At 40.0% G+C, this 19,931-nt stretch overlaps 1 protein-coding gene across 1 annotated transcript in view; it reads left to right on the top strand.

The window, feature by feature from the left end:
- The window catches only part of DST (dystonin), a 485,281-nt gene extending 467,537 nt beyond the window's left edge, over positions 1 to 17,744 (top strand). Inside the window, exons 87-97 of the mRNA XM_024754681.1 lie at positions 819 to 945; positions 2,918 to 3,081; positions 3,975 to 4,137; positions 5,693 to 5,847; positions 6,019 to 6,093; positions 6,966 to 6,983; positions 9,737 to 9,854; positions 11,759 to 11,958; positions 12,560 to 12,670; positions 15,560 to 15,683; positions 16,478 to 17,744. Coding sequence (XP_024610449.1) covers positions 819 to 945; positions 2,918 to 3,081; positions 3,975 to 4,137; positions 5,693 to 5,847; positions 6,019 to 6,093; positions 6,966 to 6,983; positions 9,737 to 9,854; positions 11,759 to 11,958; positions 12,560 to 12,670; positions 15,560 to 15,683; positions 16,478 to 16,740 — 1,518 coding nt within the window. The 3' untranslated portion in view covers positions 16,741 to 17,744. The remainder of the gene's footprint in view (positions 1 to 818; positions 946 to 2,917; positions 3,082 to 3,974; positions 4,138 to 5,692; positions 5,848 to 6,018; positions 6,094 to 6,965; positions 6,984 to 9,736; positions 9,855 to 11,758; positions 11,959 to 12,559; positions 12,671 to 15,559; positions 15,684 to 16,477) is intronic.
- The last annotated feature ends 2,187 nt before the right edge of the window (positions 17,745 to 19,931 follow it).

Below are 19,931 nucleotides of genomic sequence, written 5' to 3'. Positions count from 1 at the left end.
ATTGCTGTCATATTTTGATAAAAGTATAAGATATCGATGCCTGTGATGGCCCTGCAGTGTCTCTGTCAACCGAGGCATTAAAGTGATCAGTGTCCTCCAGTGTGACAGACATTCCAGAAATGTGTTTCTTCACTTCTCACTTTTTTCTGCCTTCTCCTTTTCCCATCACTTTTCACCAGTCTCTGCCCTTGCCACAGATTCCAGATACAGGGACACCTGGTCAACCATGATAAAAAGTCCAAGGAGATGAGATAAATGGCAACATAGTCAAACCTTTTAAATGTAAAATTGAACCTGAATGACTTTGACCCTCCTTGGTAGAGCAGATTTATTGATAGGGATATTTTAAATGTATCCACATTTATGTGGGTATGCTTTATGTCACTGTATATCAAAGCCATCTTAAGTATTTCAGATATGTAGATGAGATGTGTCGCAGGAAAGCCCTAGAGACACCCCAGCTAACTCGTTCCTTTGTAGACAAATGCTCACTTTAAGATTCTTCAGGGAGAGCTTGGAAGCTTGGTCCTGGCTGGTGCGCAGACAGGTTGTGTTCCTCATACAGCTGCTCCCCCTGTGGTCTTCAAATAAAACAAGTTGCTTTTGTAACACTGTAGTTACTTATCACCTATTAACATTTTGTATTCTGTAAATGCTGCATTATGATGGTTAGATTTTTTTTACCCTAGATAAAACATGTTTTATTCTTTTTTCAGAAATCATAGTATGGTCCTTTTATCTTCTCGTTTTTAGTTCATTTCTAAAGATGGTTTTCTCTGATATACTTGTATCTAGTTGACATCATTTCTTTCTTTCAGACCTTCATGGAGGAAATGACCAGAAAACAACCTGACGTGGACAAAGTCACCAAGACCTACAAGAGGAGAGTGGCAGACCCCTCCTTACATTCCCACATTCCGGTCTTGGATAAGGGGCGAGCAGGAAGTAAGCAGTGGCTAATTTCTTTAACATGAGGATGGTTAAGCAAGGAAGTTAGTTTCCTTTTATTTTGAGTTATGGTTTGACATTTTGGAGCCATAGGTGATTCTACATGAGCTCTCAATCATAAAAGGTTTTCTTTCTTTCTTTTTTTTTTTTTCATTAATTTATTTATCTTTGGCTGTGTTGGGTCTTTGTTGCTGCGTGCGGGCTTTCTCTAGTTGTGGTGAGCGGGGGCTACTCTTCGTTGCGGTGTGCAGGCTTCTCATTGCAGTGGCGTCTCTTGTTGCGGAGCATGGGCTCTAGGCATACGGGCTTCAGTAGTTGTGGCACGCGGGCTCAGTAGTTGTGGTGCATGGGCTTAGTTGTTCCACGGCATGTGGGATCTTCCTGGACCAGGGCTCGAACCCGTGTCCCCTGCATTGGCAGGCGGATTCTTAACCACTGTGCCACCAGGGAAGTCCCATAAAAGGTTTTCTTGAAAGAATATGTGGGCTAAGTATTATAGCAACTTATTTTAAAATAAAGGAAAGGATAAATCCAGGTCTCTATATGTGTAACTTTATTTGCTCAAAGTGTATCTTTCAGATTAGCCAGAAGAAATCAGGAATAACTTTCAACAAGAACAGAAGTCGTCACCCCCTTTGAATTGACTCATTCTGCTTCTCTTATATAAATAACCTTAAAGTGGAATGGAACAAGAATGACCATGACCTGCATAAAGTTCATGACCTAACTGTTCACTAGTAACCAGCAATCTGATAGATTTTCCTCATGTTCATTTGACTTGAGGCTCTATTTACTGACTTCTCAGGCTGTCTTGACCCAGCGAAGTGACACTAAATACAATAATAGCTAGCTCAGATAAGATTTAGAAGCAGCACAATTTATACCAGGCAGTTTGTATATTTCTGAATGGTGCCTTACTAAAGAAAAGTGGTATTGGATCGGTCATAGTCGTGTCTTGCACAAGGAGGCAGGGTAACAAAGTTGTTAGGAACTCTGGACACAGACTGCCTGGCTGTCCCCACCCCTCAGCATCTGGGAAACGCAACCTTGGACGTTACTTGAACCCCTTCTGAGCCTCAATTTCCTCATCTGTGGAAGGGGAGAATTATAACCTCATTAGACTATGGGGAGACTTAATGAGCTCGTGTATGAAGTGCTTAGCATACTTCCTGGAATACTGTTAAATGCTCAATAAATATTAGCTATTGATATTTTTATGTAACTCCACGGGAGTTAGGAATTCTGGGCAAATCTCAGCTTGGATGCTAACTTCCTATGAAAGCTTCGGCCAGTGATTTATTTTTCTAGGTCACATTGAACGATTTAGTTAGATGAGGAAACTGCAGTGAGATAATTGCTCTGTGAAGTTATAGAAACTTGTGAATACTAGAAAGAGGGAGGAAACTTTAGGAAGGCAGTAAATTAGGATATGAGACGATGCACAGGAAACACACAATCTCAGTGGAAAACGGACCTGGAAGAAGGCTGGGACCATAATCACACACTTCCGTACTTGATTGGGAATTTGTCGGGTATCTTGGTCTGACTCTGGCGAGCCGCCCAGTGCCTCCTGCCCTCCTCTCAGCTGGGTTTGCCCAAACTGATTCACACGCACTGCAGTGCCCTGGCAGTAGCAAAGAGGAGGACCGCAGGATGCTTCTTTGTCATTGAAGTGGTGCAGATTTTAGTCTGGAAAATGTTTGAAACATAAATGTATTGAGAGAACTTTCCAGTATTTCAGGGCTCCCGTCAAGAATATTTCTCTGCTGTCTCTGAACCGTGTGCGACCCTTGTTCAGTAAAACACATTTGACCCTGATATTGTGCATCACCTAAATTAGGGTGTTTCTTCACATCATAGCTAGTAATGAAGTTGATTCAGTCTGGACAAGGAACAGCAAAGGTCAAGCCTTAATGTATTTCAAAACCCTGGAGACTTTGCCATCCTAACTCAAGTTACGTTTGAACAGGAAAACGCTTCCCAGCGTCAAGCTTCTATCCCTCTGGGTCACAGACACAAATCGAAACCAAGAATCCCAGGGTCAACTTACTGGTGAGCAAGTGGCAGCAAGTCTGGCTGCTCGCCTTGGAAAGGAGGAGGAAGCTTAATGACGCCCTGGACAGGCTGGAGGAGGTGAGAAAACTCATACATTGGGTACCATCTTGTCATCTGCCCTCATTCACCGGAACACATTGCCAAGATCTTGATTTTTTTCAACGTTTCTGATAATAGATAAGAAAACTCTTGATGTCTGAGTGCTTATTTTACTTCTAAAATTAAAGCCACAGGTACGAATGTTTTTATGGGGGGAAAAACCCTGATATATGGGCCTTGGATTTAGGGAATCAAAGTCAAAAACAGGTATGTTGTAACATAATCAGGAGCTGACTCCTTCGGAAAAGATCTGGCTTGACGTATGTTTACTGACAGCATCTTCTGGCAACTATAATCATTTATAATGCAGATCACTTATTCATATATACTCTGTGATCTGAAGTGTAGGGTGTCAGATTCTAGAATTGGTAAATTTTTAGAAGGTGAGGAGTTAGGAGCGGCTGGTGGCAGAGACGTGAGGGGTAATAAGATAGGTAAAATCGGTCTTGTTCAGCTGGGCCTGCCCCCTGGGGTACAGATCTCCTGTCACCTTGGGCCACACCACCTTTGTGAGTTCGGCATTATCAGAAATTTTCGGTGTGACTTTTTGAGGAGTTTTGTTTCCTCTATTTGTAAAGAAAAAACAGTGACAGTAACAGAATAAACTTTAGAGAAAAAATGTTCAAGTCCCCTTTGCAAGATGATACCTTTCCTGGAGGGAATGATCTGTGTGTTATCTAGAGGATCATTAAAAACGTCATTCATATTGTATAAGATATAATTTTGGTTATCTAGTGGATCATTATAAACATTATTCATATTATATAATTTTTGTCATCTAGAGGATCATTCAAAATAACGTTATTCATATTGTGTAAGATATAATTTGAGCACAGCAGTAACTCAGGCAAAATGCCTTTTGCCTTCTTCAGCTAAGGGAATTTGCCAACTTTGATTTCGATGTCTGGCGCAAAAAGTACATGCGATGGATGAATCACAAGAAATCTCGAGTGATGGACTTCTTCAGGAGGATCGATAAAGACCAGGATGGGAAAATAACCCGACAGGAATTTATTGACGGGATTCTTTCCTCAAGTAAGTCCCAAGAGAGGTGGCCATAACAGATGTAATTTTTAAAGAAAATAAGCACAGTTTAAAATTATGGAGCCAGTAAACCTGTGTTACTAATAAAACATCACCTTTAAACTTGGCTGTGAAGTCATTGCCCTCAAAAAAAAAAATTTAAAAAAACTGTCCTTAGTTAAAATTTATGGCTTTGAAGTCAGGCACACTTACTAATTGTGTCACCACAGATAAACTCCTTTTCTCCACTGGAGCTGTGTCCCTATGTAGTGTAATCAGGTTAATAATACTTAATTCTTAGATTGTGTTGCCCAGCATAAAATGGGAAATCAATAAATGCAAGTCAGTCTCTCTCTTTTTCATTTTAGTTCACATTCTGATCTAATATTGTCATTAGTAGGAAATTAGAAGGCTATAAAACTTCTTAAGGTATGTGCCCCCTTCTTGTTTGGTAGATTTTTTTTTTTTTTTTTTTTTTTTTTTTTGCGGTACGTGGGCCTCTCACTGTTGTGGCCTCTCCTGTTGCGGAGCACAGGCTCCGGACGCGCAGGCTCAGCGGCCATGGCTCTCGGGCCCAGCCGCTCCACGACATGTGGGATCTTCCCGGACCGGGGCACGAACCCGTGTCCCATGTATCGGCAGGTGGACTCTCAACCACTGTGCCACCAGGGAAGCCCTGATAGATTATTTTGATCACATGTATGTGATTTCTCTGGCAGATGTTACTAGAAGCACTCTTAAAGTAAATTTCATGTAAATTATTCCTTAAGTGGTACTTGAACCATATGAAATTTGCTAATATTAAACAGTTTTTAGCCTAGAGAAACAGCCATTTCGTAAGAGTCATCCTAATAGTAGTTAAAGGTAAATTTAGGCCACACATGTAGTGGTTGTGCTTGTGTGATGTAAATCAGGTTTTTGTTTTTGTTTATTTTAAGGATTGTAATATACTTGATCATCCTAATCATTTAACTGGCCACGCTACAATTAAAATGTGCGATCGAGAAGGTCTTACGGCAGATTTAACAAGTTAATGCTATTTACTTTTTCTTTAAGACGTAAATCTTTTTGTAAAATGTTATTGTAAGTAGCAGCTCTTACCAACTTTCATTGCGACCAGAGTATGACATATACTGAGAATATCTTAATTATCACTCATACGTGGAATCTAAACCAAAAGTGAAACTCACAGAGATAGTAGAAAAATAATTGCCAGGGGCTGGGAAGTGGAGGAGATAGGGGGAGGTTGGTACAAGGGTACAGATTTTCAGCAATAAAATGAATACGGTCTGAGTATCTACTGTACAACATGGTGACTATGGTTGATAACACCATATTGTATAATTGGAATTAGCTGAGAGAGTAAAATTCATTCTCACTCAAAAAAAAACCAAAGAGTAAAAGATAAATATGTGAGGTGATGGATGTGTTAATTAACTAGATGGGGGGAATCCCTCTACAATGTGTGCGTGTATCAAATTATTATGATTACAGTTTAAATATCTTACAGTTTTATTTGTCAGTTATTCCTCAATAGCACTACTTACCATTGTTTTGAAAATGTTAGAGTTCCCTACCAGTCGTCTGGAGATGAGTGCAGTTGCAGACATCTTTGACAGAGACGGCGATGGATACATCGACTACTATGAATTTGTAGCTGCCCTTCACCCAAATAAAGATGCATACAAACCTATCACTGATGCTGACAAAATTGAAGATGAGGTACTCATTACCTTTCCACCGGGTAGAACAAGCACTGTGTGTTCTGCCCAGATACCGTGTACAATTCATGCAGTTGTTTTATTTCCATGTTTAGTTGTTGCGTACAGGTTTTAAGGATGCCACGACGTAATATTAATGTGAAAGTGACTGTTTTATCATTGCTTCTGGCAGGTGACAAGGCAGGTAGCTAAGTGCAAATGTGCGAAACGATTCCAAGTTGAACAGATTGGAGATAACAAATACAGGGTAAGTTTTCAAAATAGCTGTGTAGTTCTTTCAAAGGATAAAAATTTAAAACTTTGTCTGCATTGTTTCCCAGGAATGCCAGTTATTTATTTTTACCTTCTATCAAATATAATGGTATATGAAATTCCATCTTTCGTCATTTTTAATGATATAAAGATAGCTTGCATTTTGTATATTAGGACATATCTCTGACATGTATGATACATCCATTCAAGGAGAAAAATATTCACAGAAAAATACATCTCATATATTTAGGTTGCTTCGAATTACTTTATATTTTATTGTGATTAGAGGTAAGTTGTCATATTTTCAGTAACAAAGCTTTTCCAAGCCAGGAAATGAAGTTAAAGGGTTTACTTATTTTTGTAAATGTGAAAAAGAGGTAGTGTTTTCCACTGATGCAGAAATTTAAAAAAATTTACATCTCAGTAACTCAGTTCACCTTCTTTAGAACAATTACTTGAAGACCCTTGTGACTTTGTCACTCTTTCTCTTTTTTCTCTTTTTTTGGAACATCTCTTATTTGTAGTAGCTAGATAGGAAATGTGCAGAGTTTCCCTCCTACAGTATATTACTTATAAATGAAACATTATTCATTTTGCTTTTATATTTCCACATTGAAAAATATTCATCTACATATTTGAATGTTTAACTTAAATTCGAAACCCAAAGACTTTCACAAAAATTTGCAAAGAAAAATTTCTGATTATTTGGGTTGAAGTTGAGAAAAATGGGTACCTGCACATCTCTAAACTAGATACTATATCCAGAAACCCAAAGTGTGAGCGTGTGTGTGTGTGTGTGTTCTAGTCATATAGAAAGTTTCCTGTTGAACTAATTATGTCTTTCTTCCATTTTTCATTTTTTATCAGTTCTTCCTGGGAAATCAGGTATAAACCAGTGGAATGTATTCTCAAGTTCCCAATAATTTTTTTTAACTTTAATTCATAGTCATTAAAGCTTGCCCTGGCCAATCTTTCCCATGCTGTCCCCCTAGCTACTACATTGTTGGTTGGCGTGGTGTTTCTGTATACGCTATAAGTGTCCTTGATCCAGGACTCTTTTTTGCCTTGTGTCTCAAATGAGGAGATTACCTTTAAGCAAACCAGATAATCAACTGTAGCTGGGCTGGGTACAGTGTTACAAATGGAATTTTCAGTTCCTGTCTTTAATGATACTATTCTCATCTATTGTATACAAGTATTCATTGCAACACAAAGTTGATTGTCCACACATCTCTGTGTGGCCTCGTTGGTGTTTGGCCATTGAAGCTGTATGCCCTGGTATAAGGTAGCTAGCGAAGGGCCAGCATCCAGCCAGTGACCTGGGAAAACAGCACAGGGGAGAGGTCACCATGGCACTTGGCCACGGTGATGTGATCTCTCCAAAGCAGCTGTTGTCCCTGTGCCCTAATTCATTGATTTAGGGCTTTGCATCCTGAGTAGAAACTTTAACTCTGGAGGTTTTAAATGATGTCATTCCTTTTGAGGAAATGTTTCTCTTATAACTTACACAAAATCTTAGTCATACTTTATGTCATTTTGACCTCACATTTAAGTCAGGATAAATTGTCCAGGGCACTGCATCATGATCAGAATTTTAGAACTGAAGACAAGAGAAATCAGATTTTGATTTAAACAAGGAGAGTTTTTTACTCTGTGCTTTTGGAAAGAACCATGCTATTTATAGTACCTGACCATATCCTATTAGCTATTATTCTGCCCCTCAGTTTCTAAGCCATATTACATCTTAAGTTTCAAATTACCTATTCTCCCCATTTATTGCAAGCAAATAATTTTTTCAAATAAAAATTTTCAGTTATTTTGAATAGATGTTTTGAAAACTTCCATTAGTTTCCATAAAAAGTTACATTTCCGTTCTTGTTATTTTCTGAGTTAGTAATTGGGATAGCATCTTTTGTTTATGGAAAGGATGAAATATTTCAAAAGGTTTAATTCACAGCACATAGAACAACACTAGCGTCCTTTTTGTTTTTTTTTTTTTGGTCTCACAGTTTAGCTGTTGAGAAAATTACGGAAATTCTAAAGACAATGGTAGTTGTCAGAAAATGCCTTCTCAAAATAAAATTTAAAGTCATTCATGTTTATTATAATGGAAATAATTGAAATATCTCTATAAAATATTTTTATATTCTTTATATGACGATATAAATAAATAAATATTTATATCCTTAAAACTTGTTTTGAACATAGTCTTGGAACAAAAGCGTATCGTCTAATTATCTGGTTCCTTAAGGGTAATTTTCTTTAAATCCCCTCCTTTCCCTTTGCTTATTAGCAGCACCAAATTTTTTCTAACAAAATAAATATGCATTTTTATTTTTTAATTTTAATTTACATTTCTAGAGCAGGTACAACTACAGGAAAGTTGAAGTCTCAAGGCTTAAAAACCATTTTAGAAAAAGTGATGTGAAAAGGTTTGATGTAAACGCCTGAGTCCCACTGGTGCATTTTACATGCTTTCCAGGTCCTTTCTGAGTTTCAGGATCTGGAATGGTTGGCTTTGTCCTAGTGTTCTCTTCCTGAAACTCAGAGTGTTAAAATTTATGAAAAGCAGCAGATTGTTTCTACTTCACGTTTTCTGTTTATCCATCATGAGCCCAGACAAGTAGTCACAATTGTATGTTACCTGCCTTAAAAAGAAGCTATTTATGTCTACTTGACTGTTCATTTTGCTATGGTATCCACCGGGTTGGCAACCATGAAATTCAGTCTGGTGGTTTTTATAAGTTGGACACGAGCTTATTAGAAATGATTTAAAAGTATAAAATCATTTCTCATGGGCTTTCGTAATAAATAAACCTTATCATCAGAAACTACCTGTAGTCTAGACGTTTATTCAAGACCTGCAGAATCTGTAGTGTATATGATTGGAGATCAAAAGACAAGTGCTTCTCAGTGTCAGCAGTTTTGGTATATAGCGCTTTAAAGAAAAGCCGTTTAGATTTGAAAGCTGTATCATTCCTAATGTGTCAGTGACTGTTCTAATATTACAGTAATCTAAAAATGGCACATGAATCCAGCCTTTAACAAATTAGCCTACCAGATCATTAGTGATGCAGAAGTTTTATTTAACCGTGAAATTTTTATTAGTCATGATCATTTACTACCTTATCTCTCTAAGTCAGAACTGTTTAGAGAAAACAGAATGAGTTTATAAAGATTTCTCCCACGGATTTCAGTGGAAAACAGTTTCAGGTGTAAAAGGAAGTTTTCATGAAGAAGAATCAGAGTTTATTAAATTTTCTTTAGAATCATCTTACCTCCTGGAAGCCCTGGGCAAGTGGGCCAGTGCTTATTTTCATGGCTGTGTTTAATCTCTAGAAACATTTTCCATTACTGCCTTACTAATGTTGTTTCCGTCATAAGAGAGAAAAATCATTTTTAGAAGAAAGCTTCAATATTACTGTGATAACCTTTGTTATCTTTTTCCACACTATTTCCTTTGGGCTAAATCAGCATGCAGCCGCCTAACGCAGATCATGATAAACCCCTTTCTCTGAGATTTTACTAATCGCTGCGAACTAAACAAGAAGTTAGAGTTGGTTGCTTACGCAGATCGCACCTCATCCTTTGAGATTTCCTCTTGACAATTAGAGGGTCTTCTTTCTTCCTCTTCCCAGTTTGGAGACTCCCAGCAACTCCGGCTTGTCCGAATCCTGCGAAGTACTGTGATGGTTCGTGTTGGAGGTGGATGGATGGCCCTGGATGAGTTCTTAGTGAAAAATGATCCTTGCAGGGGTAAGGAGATACTTATGTCAAGATAATAACACCACGAAAGTATATCGATCTTGTATTATTTTCCAGCATCAAAAACGCAGTGGGGCTAATTTTGGTCATTTATTACAGTAAGGAATGTTTCACATTGGTCTGTCAGCCTGAAGTTCCCAAAGAACTTGTGGCAATTGTGTAAACCGTGTTCCTCTCATAGTTTTTTTTACTTCTCCTGGATAACTAGGAGACTGGGAGGCAGGAAACACTAGAATAGATTTTCCTTTATGAGGCGTTCCCATCTGCAAGTTTCAAAATGAGCAATTCTACCAACCAGGGGAAGGATTTCCTCTGTCGTTAAGTAGCAAAGTAAGGGGAAAGAAAATTGAGCGACGAAGATTGAAGATACCGTACAGTAAAAGTTTAAAAGCGGAAGTTTTTGTGAAATTAGGGGGAGGCGAGGAAAGCTGTATTGAAATTTTTTTTTTAAATAATGAACTGCTAATTTGACTCTGAATTCTGAAGTTACAGATTAGAGCCTTACCAATATGCACACATAATATACCATAGCTCTCAGGTATCTGGGAGTGCGTTCCCGGCAGCCAGTCAGCAGGCCTTCCTTCTATATTTTGGAAATAATGCAGCTGAAGGTAATGCAGCTCCATTTACGAAACAAAGAATTGAGCATGCAGAGTGTTCTGTGGGGTAGCCTAGGAAAGTTAGTTCAATTGGGGTGAAGTCTTCCAAATACATTTTTCATCCTGAGTCAGACCTTTGAGTGTTTCCCTTCGCAGGGCCACTTTTCTCCTAAATTGTGCGCTAAAGGCCCGATCTGAGCAACCCTTGCATAATCAACTACTGTACTTTGTTTCTTCTCCTGCTAACAGTTTTCTTGAATGTGATTGGTATCCTGTGTCATTTCTTCTAGTTCATCATCATGGGAGTAAAATGTTACGTTCGGAATCAAACTCTTCAATTACTACTACTCAGCCTACTATAGGTTGGCGACCCCTCTCTTTGCCTCTCCCCTCTGACCTCTCCTCTTTCCTACTTTGACATTCTTGCTTTAATCGTTTTGTTTTAAAATAACATGCTTCATCCATCGCGTATGGCTTAACTCACATCCAGCTGAGCTGGTGCTTCCAAATTGAAATTCTGGACTTTCAACACGCTTCGGGTGTTGCAAATGTAGGGGTTGTGTAAGTGATCAAACACAGGCTAACACCCTGCACACGGGGTTCTGGCGGGGCCTTCTCCGAGTGCACGTGTGTTGGTGTGAGTGTTGCATCACAGATGACCTCACGGATCCTGGGGTCTGCTATTTGTTATTTTGCATGCTGTAAAACCAAGTTTTTAAGGCATAAAATAAAAATACCAGCCGCCTCATTGAAAGTGCAAAACCTGAAAGTTTCTGTGTCGTCGTCATGATTAACAACGCATCTCTCATTCTGTGTAATTGTCCAATTAATCCCGATGGTGAAAGACTGGCAATTTCCTGACCTCAGTAGTACACGCAAAAGACACAGTCCCCGCCTCCCTGACTTGTCCTCTCAGGGTGGGGATGGCATAGTGAAACCCTGCAGGCATCAGTAGTGGGTGGATTAACAATATTTGAGCATGAGCTTGTCATTTTCATGCTGACTCTCTCTTTAATAGTGGTTACTCTTGGCTGGTGTCTAGTGTTAGAATAAACACACTTTTATTTTTTTCTTTCCCCAACTGGCCTGTATCTGAAAGGAATGCATTGTAAAGGAATGCATTTGACTTTTTGTGATGCTGAGTTGGAGTTGGCATGGCAAAAAGGTGTTCTTGCAATCCTCCACGTGGTCTGTGGCGCCAGATGGCAGTTTTCCCCTCCCCCACCCGCACTCGACTGAGCCCCTCTTTTTTTTTCCTTCCTTTCGTTTGTGTGCCTTGTGTGTTCCGTCATCCAGCTAAAGGAAGGACAAACATGGAGCTAAGGGAGAAGTTCATCTTGGCGGATGGAGCCAGTCAGGGAATGGCTGCTTTCCGGCCCCGGGGCCGGAGATCAAGGCCCTCATCCCGGGGAGCCTCGCCCAACCGGTCCACATCCGTGTCCAGCCAGGCTGGCCAGGCAGCCTCCCCGCAGGTCCCTGCCACCAGCACACCCAAGGTAGGACTCGTTTCCTCTTCCTCTGCGCTCACTGTCTACAGTATGCTTTTGAATGTTTGTGGGGGGGGTCCCTAGAATTTGTAGGACCAGCTTTCTCCAAATGTGTCCCTTCTCACAATATGGAAGATGAAGAATTTAAAATGTGTGTGTGTGTGTGTGTGTGTGTGTGCGCGTGTGTGCACGCGTGCTTTTGCCCTGTGGCCCATATAAAGACGATCTGTTTAGGGGCTTTGGTTACCTTTCAGATTGTTTTTCCTTTTTAAAGCTTCATTCATGTTTTTGGTGTGTGTGATTTGCCATCAGACCTTTTCTATTTGTTTTTGTTTTTTTATTTTTAAGTTTTGAATTTTATTTTATTTATTTTTTATACAGCAGTTTCTTATTAGTTATCTATTTTATACATATTAGTGTATACATGTCAATCCCAATCTCCCCATTCATCCCACCACCACCCCCGCCACTTTTCCCCCTTGGTGTCCATCTATTTGTTTTTAATGATGATCATTCTTACTGTGAAATGAATGGCTGTGAATCTCTCTTTCCGTGGCTTTGTTTTTTTATCTGCCGTCCTTTACGTTTGATTTGCCATTGTTCCATACAGATTCTCCATCCTTTAACACGCAATTATGGTAAACCCTGGTTGACAAACAGCAAGGTGTCAACTCCTTGTAAACCAGCTGAGTGCTCAGACTTCCCCATGTCATCTCCAGAGGTATTGTAAGGCCCCAGATTCCAGCCTAACAGCCGCCTTTAACTGAAATGATCACCTACTAACACTGCTTCACCTCACTCTTAATAAATGTACTTTTGATAATATGTCGTCTTTTTACAGACTTCTATATTATAAGTCTCAACCCTAGGAACGTGAGAGTAAGGGGTGAACACAAAAGACAGTTTATAGCTCCTCGAAGGGCGTCAACCTAACCTAGTCACCTCTGCAGGCTCTCAGCCTTTTTTGTTTTTCTGTTCTCTTTCTCATACTTAATTTTGCTTTTCTCCCCTGGGAGAGTGACATACAGGAGATTATACCCAGACCTAAGTCAGGTTTCTTTTCAAGCTGATGGTATGCTTTTGCTTCTAGACATAATTTGGGCAAGAAATGCTGTAGCCCTTTTTAGGTGAGAGTGAGAGGCAGTATCATTTGCAAGAGAATCACTTAAATTGAAAGAATGTGGACTGAGTGTTCTCTCTGGGCAAGGTCCTTCTGACTGTCTGGTATGTCTGTTTCTGCCCAAGAACACTGGGTGGATGAGACCCAAGCTTTTTAGTTACCAGCGCAAGGGGCTGGGGGCTCGGATAGGCAAAAAGTTATCTGTCATTCTCAAAAGGTATGTATCTTTATTAGACTTAATGATTTTTTTCAGGACCCTCTCACTTTTTTAAATGACATGCTATATGGGGATAAGATATTTAGGTGATATAAAATTTGCCGAGATTAACTTATATATCAGATCATTTATATTCAATTGGAAGTCAACCATACGTCTTTTAAAGAAAGTTCTTTGTAAAATGATAAACATAGGCACCAAATAAATCACATATTTGATTAGAATCACCATAAGGAAGGGAGAAAAATCCCTAAAGAACTGTTATTGAAACCAAGGAGGTATTTCATATTAAAGGCAAGGACTCCTGGATAAAACTAATTTAGTACCTCTCAAAAGCCTTTTAAGCTTTTCAAAACTCTTATCTGTTACGTAACCCTCACACTCATACTGAGAGGTAGGCAGAGAAAATGTCATTGCCCTCCTGACTCAGATTGAAATGATGGAAATGGAAATTGCGGATGGTGGTATAGAGTTGGGGCAGAAGCCCATTCCTCAACTCTTCCTCATCCCCCAGCCCCTCATTTCTCCCCCTTCCCTCAAGTGAGTGATGTTAGTATCATATGTTACGTCTGAGGCGTCTGTCGCTTCTGATGGATCTCTTGTAGCCAAAACTGAGAGCAGTTGAAGGAACCTAAAGTGACATGTTTGCTTTAAATATTTAGGGCTGTGCTACTCTGTTAGTTCAAATTTTTGAAAAGTGGAAACCCCCCCTGCAAATTTAAGTCTATTATTTTGGCTAATACAGAGCTAGGTTTCATTTCAAATAGCCTCATGAGGCAAAACAACAGTATCCTTCTATGGAAGGGTCTTTAAGAGCACGGGGTAGGTTTGTGACTATAAAATCAGAATATCAAGGCATCTGAAAAGAATGCTCTTGGTCCTTCATGGTAATGAACTGTCATCTTGAGTGATATATTTCCTCACCTGTGAGTCCTCACTCTCTCCTGGGTTGTTGAGAATCTGAGTTAGGAATTTAACTGGAGCAGAGCTGTCAGAGTTCGGGCAATTTACTGCCCTCTTCAGGCCCTCCTCTTTCACAATTGTGAAAAAGTGAGTAGGTAAGTGTGAGGATTAATTGTGGTTAGACTAGTGAGAGTATTTTCAATGCTTAAGCATCTTTTTTTTTGGCCACGCTGAGTAGCATGCAGGATCTTAGTTCCCCCACCAGGGATCGAACCCCTGCCCCCTACCATGGGAGTGCAGACTCTTAACCACTGGACCACCAGGGAAGTCCCAAGTATTATATGTGTACGAATTCTATATAAATTCTATATTTAAATGTATGTAGAGAATACATATGTAAATGAATTATGAATATCATTAATATTAATAAATTGCAACCCTGATATATCTAAAGGTCTTATTAAAGACCTTATTATGCTTATTAAACATTTAAAACTATTTAATAAAGGAAAATCAATTTTTCAAAAAGCATATGTAATTGTTTAGATCTGTTTCCTCCAAACAGTTCCCTGACTGTGAGTTCATTGAGGAATATGATGTTTTTATACTTCCCAGATTTGTTTTTTGGTTCTTTTTTTAACTTTGGGAGAATTTCCAAAATGTTGTAGTGATCCAGAAAACGTGAATGATTTTAGATTTAGAATAAAATGTCATAGTTGTGATTACTTTAGACATTCTCTGCAAACTCCTGTAAGAATTTTAAGAGAATCATCCCCAAACATTGCCTAGGTATCTTGTAAGGACCGTAGACAGTGACGGAGCCAAGAGAGGAAGTGACATCTTACCAAGATACAGCACATCACTTTTTTCTCTTTTTGGCAGTTATGTTTGTTTAAATGGTGGCTGTCTAGGCATTCCTTATTTTCTTCCTGTTCAATTTCTGTTTATTTATTTCTGTGTAGTTCCCTAAAAGCCTTGCAGGCAGCAGAGAGTCCAAGCACGATTTTTTAGAGGCCAGTCTTCTCTCGGGACCATGCAGCCACCATCATCTTTTTGGCTCTACTCTCTCAACTCTGTGATAATTCACTGACAATCTGAAAGATACTAACATACTCAGAGTTTGTCTATGTTTCCTCGGGGAATCTCCACTTTTGTGTTTTCTCTCCAACATGAATTCATTTTCTTTAGAGGGGTCCCTCTGAATTTAGGGAGAGAATAAGAAATTAGTGGAGAAAAGCAAGTGAGAACCCCATGCCTCCTCACCTCCTGAGTGTCTAGTGGAGGGTTCCCACCCATCTGTGAAGTGGTGTCAGTGGAGAATCACGGGACAGGAGCAATATCTGAAATGTCTTTTCCCTGATTCGACACAGGGAACGCCGATACAGGGAAGCAAGCTTCGACTTCCGGGATATTTATCAGGGAAAGGCTTCCACTCCGGGGAAGACAGTGGCTTGATCACAACCGCAGCTTCCCGAGTGCGGACACAGTTTGCTGGTGAGTCTGCTGCGTTCCTTCTCTCGTGGCTTTGCAGTGTGATCTGAATATGAAAATCCCATTTCTTCCTAATCGGGGAAGACAAATCAATGCTGCTGTATTCTTCTGAAATGACATGTGGTCCCAGTCCTCCATCAAAGGTAGGGGATCAGTGAGCCATGGGCATAAGGGACTCAAACATCCCTTTTGGAAAGTACCAGAGAAGGATGAGACAGTGACTGTGGAATTGAAGAAAAACTGTGGCAGGATCTACCCCTTCTGACCGAAAGTCTGGCCTCCTCTGCTGCTTGGAAATTGCACTGGGTTCTGTTTGGGGTGGTTGGAAAAACCCAGATGCACTGGCCCTGACCCCGGGGATCCTAAGCACAGCAAGCCTGAAGCTTCTTTAAACTTTCAAGTCTTTTGTCTTCAATTCCTTTGTGCTTCGAATTACTTATCCTAGGCAAAATTTGTGCTGTGCGTTCGTACTGCACACGTCCCTGGGTTATACCTGCCAAACTTTGGAAAACACAGTCTATCTCAAGAGATATATCTATTCCTTATGTCTGTGTGTGGTAAATGGAATTCCATTTTAAGTGGGGTAGCCCCCAACCTGCTTTTTGTTTGTAAATTGAGCTTTTTGTATATTTCATCTACTTAGAGTGGGAGCAAGGCCATGAAATCAACATGTATTTCTTGAGCGCCTACTGGGTGTCCAGAAAACTGACTGAGATTAAACCTGGCACTGAGTTTCAAGAATCGGTGGCAGCTGGATGCAGTAGGAAGGGTGACCCATCTCTGCCCTCTCTCCTCAGATCCCAAGAAGACCCACAGCCGACCAGGAAGCCGAGCTGGCAGCAAAGCTGGTAGCCGGGCCAGCAGCCGCCGAGGCAGCGATGCATCAGACTTTGACATCTCGGAAATCCAGTCCGTGTGCTCCGACGTGGAGACTGTCCCCCAGACACACAGGCCTACGCCCCGAGCAGATTCTCGGCCGTCCGCAGCCAAGCCTTCCAAAATCCCCACACCCCAGAGGAAATCACCTGCCAGCAAATTGGACAAGTCCTCCAAGAGATAGTGCAGTTGGTTCTACCACTGTCCTTCCTAAAGCCTTTACTATTTAAGTCTGAAAGATGTAACATATGATGTAGAGACTATTGTGAAATAATGCAAGAGGTGAGTTTAAAGTTCTGCAGATGGCCTTATTTGTGTATTTGTCTTTTTCTTTTATCTGTATAATTTGGGTCAGATGATAGTCTGGGGTTTTAGTCACATCCTCCATGAGGGGGGAGAGAGTTTGATAGGCACTAACGTTTCTGCACTGAGCGTGTGGAGCACACCTGAGATCACTATACCTGCAGGTAAGTCCACGACTTCCCGACAGCCAGCCCTCCACTGGGAGCTAACGTGAAGGATACCTCAGGACACCTTCTTGCTTCTCTGGAAACTCTGAAAAGCCAAAAGACACCCACAGCGATCTATTCCAAGATGATCTAAGTGTAAACTGCAAGATGGGGGGCAAAAAGACAAACACACCCGCCACAGTTCTTAACCTTGTACCTGACGGAGAACTCACAGAAAGTTCCTTTCTGCACCTGCCCATGCTCTGAGATTCCCAGACTCTTGCGTGTTTCTGTGCCGTGGCTTCACCTGAGGCCAGAGGCGTCCTGGACGTGAGCCCTCTTATCCTGTAAGAATATCATCATAAAGTGCATTCATGTAAATGTGAGGTTTTCTTTTGCTTGAGTGGACAGTAGCACCTGTACCATTGAACTCATTTTGTATCAAAGCAAGTTTGCTTGCAGAAAAGCTATGAAATAAAACATGTCCCTTAACTACATTGCTATGGAATTAATTTTTTTCCCCAGGGAAAAAAGTCAGTGTATTTTTTTATGAGCAAATATCCATTTGGAGTGACCAAACGAGACTTAAAAATGGGTTTATTTTGATTTTCTCATCTGAAGTAATCACGTTCTGGTATTATATCTATATTTAATAAATTTAAACCTTTTAATTTATTATGTATACTCACATACTATAGGAAGATATTAGTATGCATTTAATAAAACATATTCACTTGAACATATGGCATACCTGATTATTTAAAGTGAACTTTTTCTGTTTGCTCTAAATAAAGCTTATATGGACGATCTCTCTTTACTAACAGTGCAACAGGCTAAGTTTGGGGGACAAAAAACACAGGGATATAATACATAAGAAATGATAAAATAACATTAACCATTCTATAAATATTTTTAATATGTACCAACCATGTGCCAGCCTCTGTTGGTGACACTGAGGCACTCATATTCAAGGGGAAAAAGCTAATAAATAAATCACTAAAAAACATGAACTGAAACCAGGGGATGTATGACAGGGTAATGTAGTTACATTCCCTCCTGTGTACATTTAAAAATCAAATGATAAAATTTTCTTAAATATAAAGATGGCATCAAATATAATTAGAAGAATGGCAGATGGTTCCTTTGGGTGTGACCGGTCACAGTTCTCCCTGTGACTTTGTAAATTCATTTCAGCGCACGGCATTGGTGGCATTTGGGTTCAGGAGTTAGTTAAGATAGTCTTGTGTTTTCCCCGCGTGGTCTTTTTCATGGAGGCCAGCGTTGAATTGAAGGGCCTGGAGTCTCCGGAGACAGAAATTAGGTGCCGCTTTTAAGTGACTCCTTTCTCAAAGCATGGGTCTCAAGTGCATGCCCTTGATGGGAAGGGTGATTCTAACCTACGGGACCACTTGCTGTAATTCACGCATTTGATTGTAAACACCTCATCCCAGAAGGCAGTTGAAATTGCTGTTACTCCTTTGGTGCTTTGCATAGGATCACATTTCCACTTCAAAGACAAATTTAAGGGAATCATTTTATCTGGGCTCATTTGAATGCTGCCCCTGATAAAGAGCTAGGGAATTTGCTTTTTGTAGTAGGAAGTGGTGAAAGATACTTCCAGAGTCCTAAGGAACTGCTTCCAGCTACCAGCAATTGCCCTCCTGGGGAGCTTTTCACACTTTGATGCCTGATATTTGTTTCCTCTTGAATGTTTGTTTCCCAGAGCCTCAGGCTGACTTCTGAGGCCCTCCTGGAAGTTTCCCTCCTCTTCCCTACACAGTTCCTTCTCTATTCTTTTTGTCTTTCTTTCGCTTTTTTTGTTTTCTTTCCTACTTTTTATTTTAAAAACATGACATTGGAATGAATCGCAATGCTAAACATCTTAAAGATTGGCTCTGTTTGTTAGAAGATAAACTGAGGCATATTAAGAATTTTTAGGAGATCTGCGAAACAGAAACAGACACAGACATAGAGAACAGACCCTGTGGTTGCCAAGCAGAAGGGGAGGGTGGGGTTAACTGATACAAACTATTATATATATGGTGGATAAACAAGGTTCTGTACAGCACAGGGAACTATATTTAATATCCTGTGATAAACCATAACGGAAAAGAATATGAAAAAGAATATATATATAAAACGGAATCACTTTGCTGTATAGCAGAAATTAACACATTGTAAATCAACTATTCTTAAATTAAAATTTTTATTAAAGAATTTTAAGAGTTTACTTGAGCAAAATCCAGTCCCAATCAGGCAGCGCCAAACCAGAAGTGATTAGGAGTCCACCAACAGGAGAAAAAGCAGAGGCAGAGCCAGGAAATTATTGAATGGCTGTCACTTAGAGCCCAGTTGACTGTTTGTGATTGGCTGTCCTTGGGCTTTGATTTCGTAACAGGCTTTGATTTCGTAACCTCGAGGCATTTACAGAACTAGATTTTGGTTTTTGTTTTCCTAGGCCCCTGAGGCATTAGAGCCACTTGGATCTAAAGGCCTCCTTGTTTAATTAATTGAACGGTTCTTAAGTGTTAAGGCAGCTGAGTCATGGAGTCGATTTTTTTGCCTTAAAAATAAATACTAATTCTCATGAAAAAATGGAGTGCAGAAGGGGATGGGCCTGGACAAATATCAGATCTGGTTCCTTTTATGGCAAATAAGGGTGGAGGGGCTTGGAAGTGCCCTGTTGGCTGCTGGGGTTTGACCCGTAAAACAATGAAAAGGAAGAGAGGCAGGGAAAGGATCTTGTTTCCTTTTTGATCATTTTTTAAGCTTGCTTCACGTATTTGCAACAAGGGAAATCGGGATGAGGTACAGTCATTTACTCCTTTTTGGACAACGTGGTTTGAAATGCTTGTGCTTTTTTGTCAAACAAGTGATCTGATAGCACCAACCATACGTTTGCAAGTGCCCAGGCTACTGTGTGTGT

This window comes from Neophocaena asiaeorientalis, unplaced genomic scaffold (assembly GCF_003031525.2).
Source record: "Neophocaena asiaeorientalis asiaeorientalis breed wild unplaced genomic scaffold, Neophocaena_asiaeorientalis_V1.1 scaffold319, whole genome shotgun sequence".
Classification (NCBI taxonomy): Eukaryota; Metazoa; Chordata; class Mammalia; order Artiodactyla; family Phocoenidae; genus Neophocaena; species Neophocaena asiaeorientalis.
The sequence above is the reverse complement of the archived record's forward strand: the minus strand, read 5'-3'. Positions and strand labels throughout refer to the sequence as shown.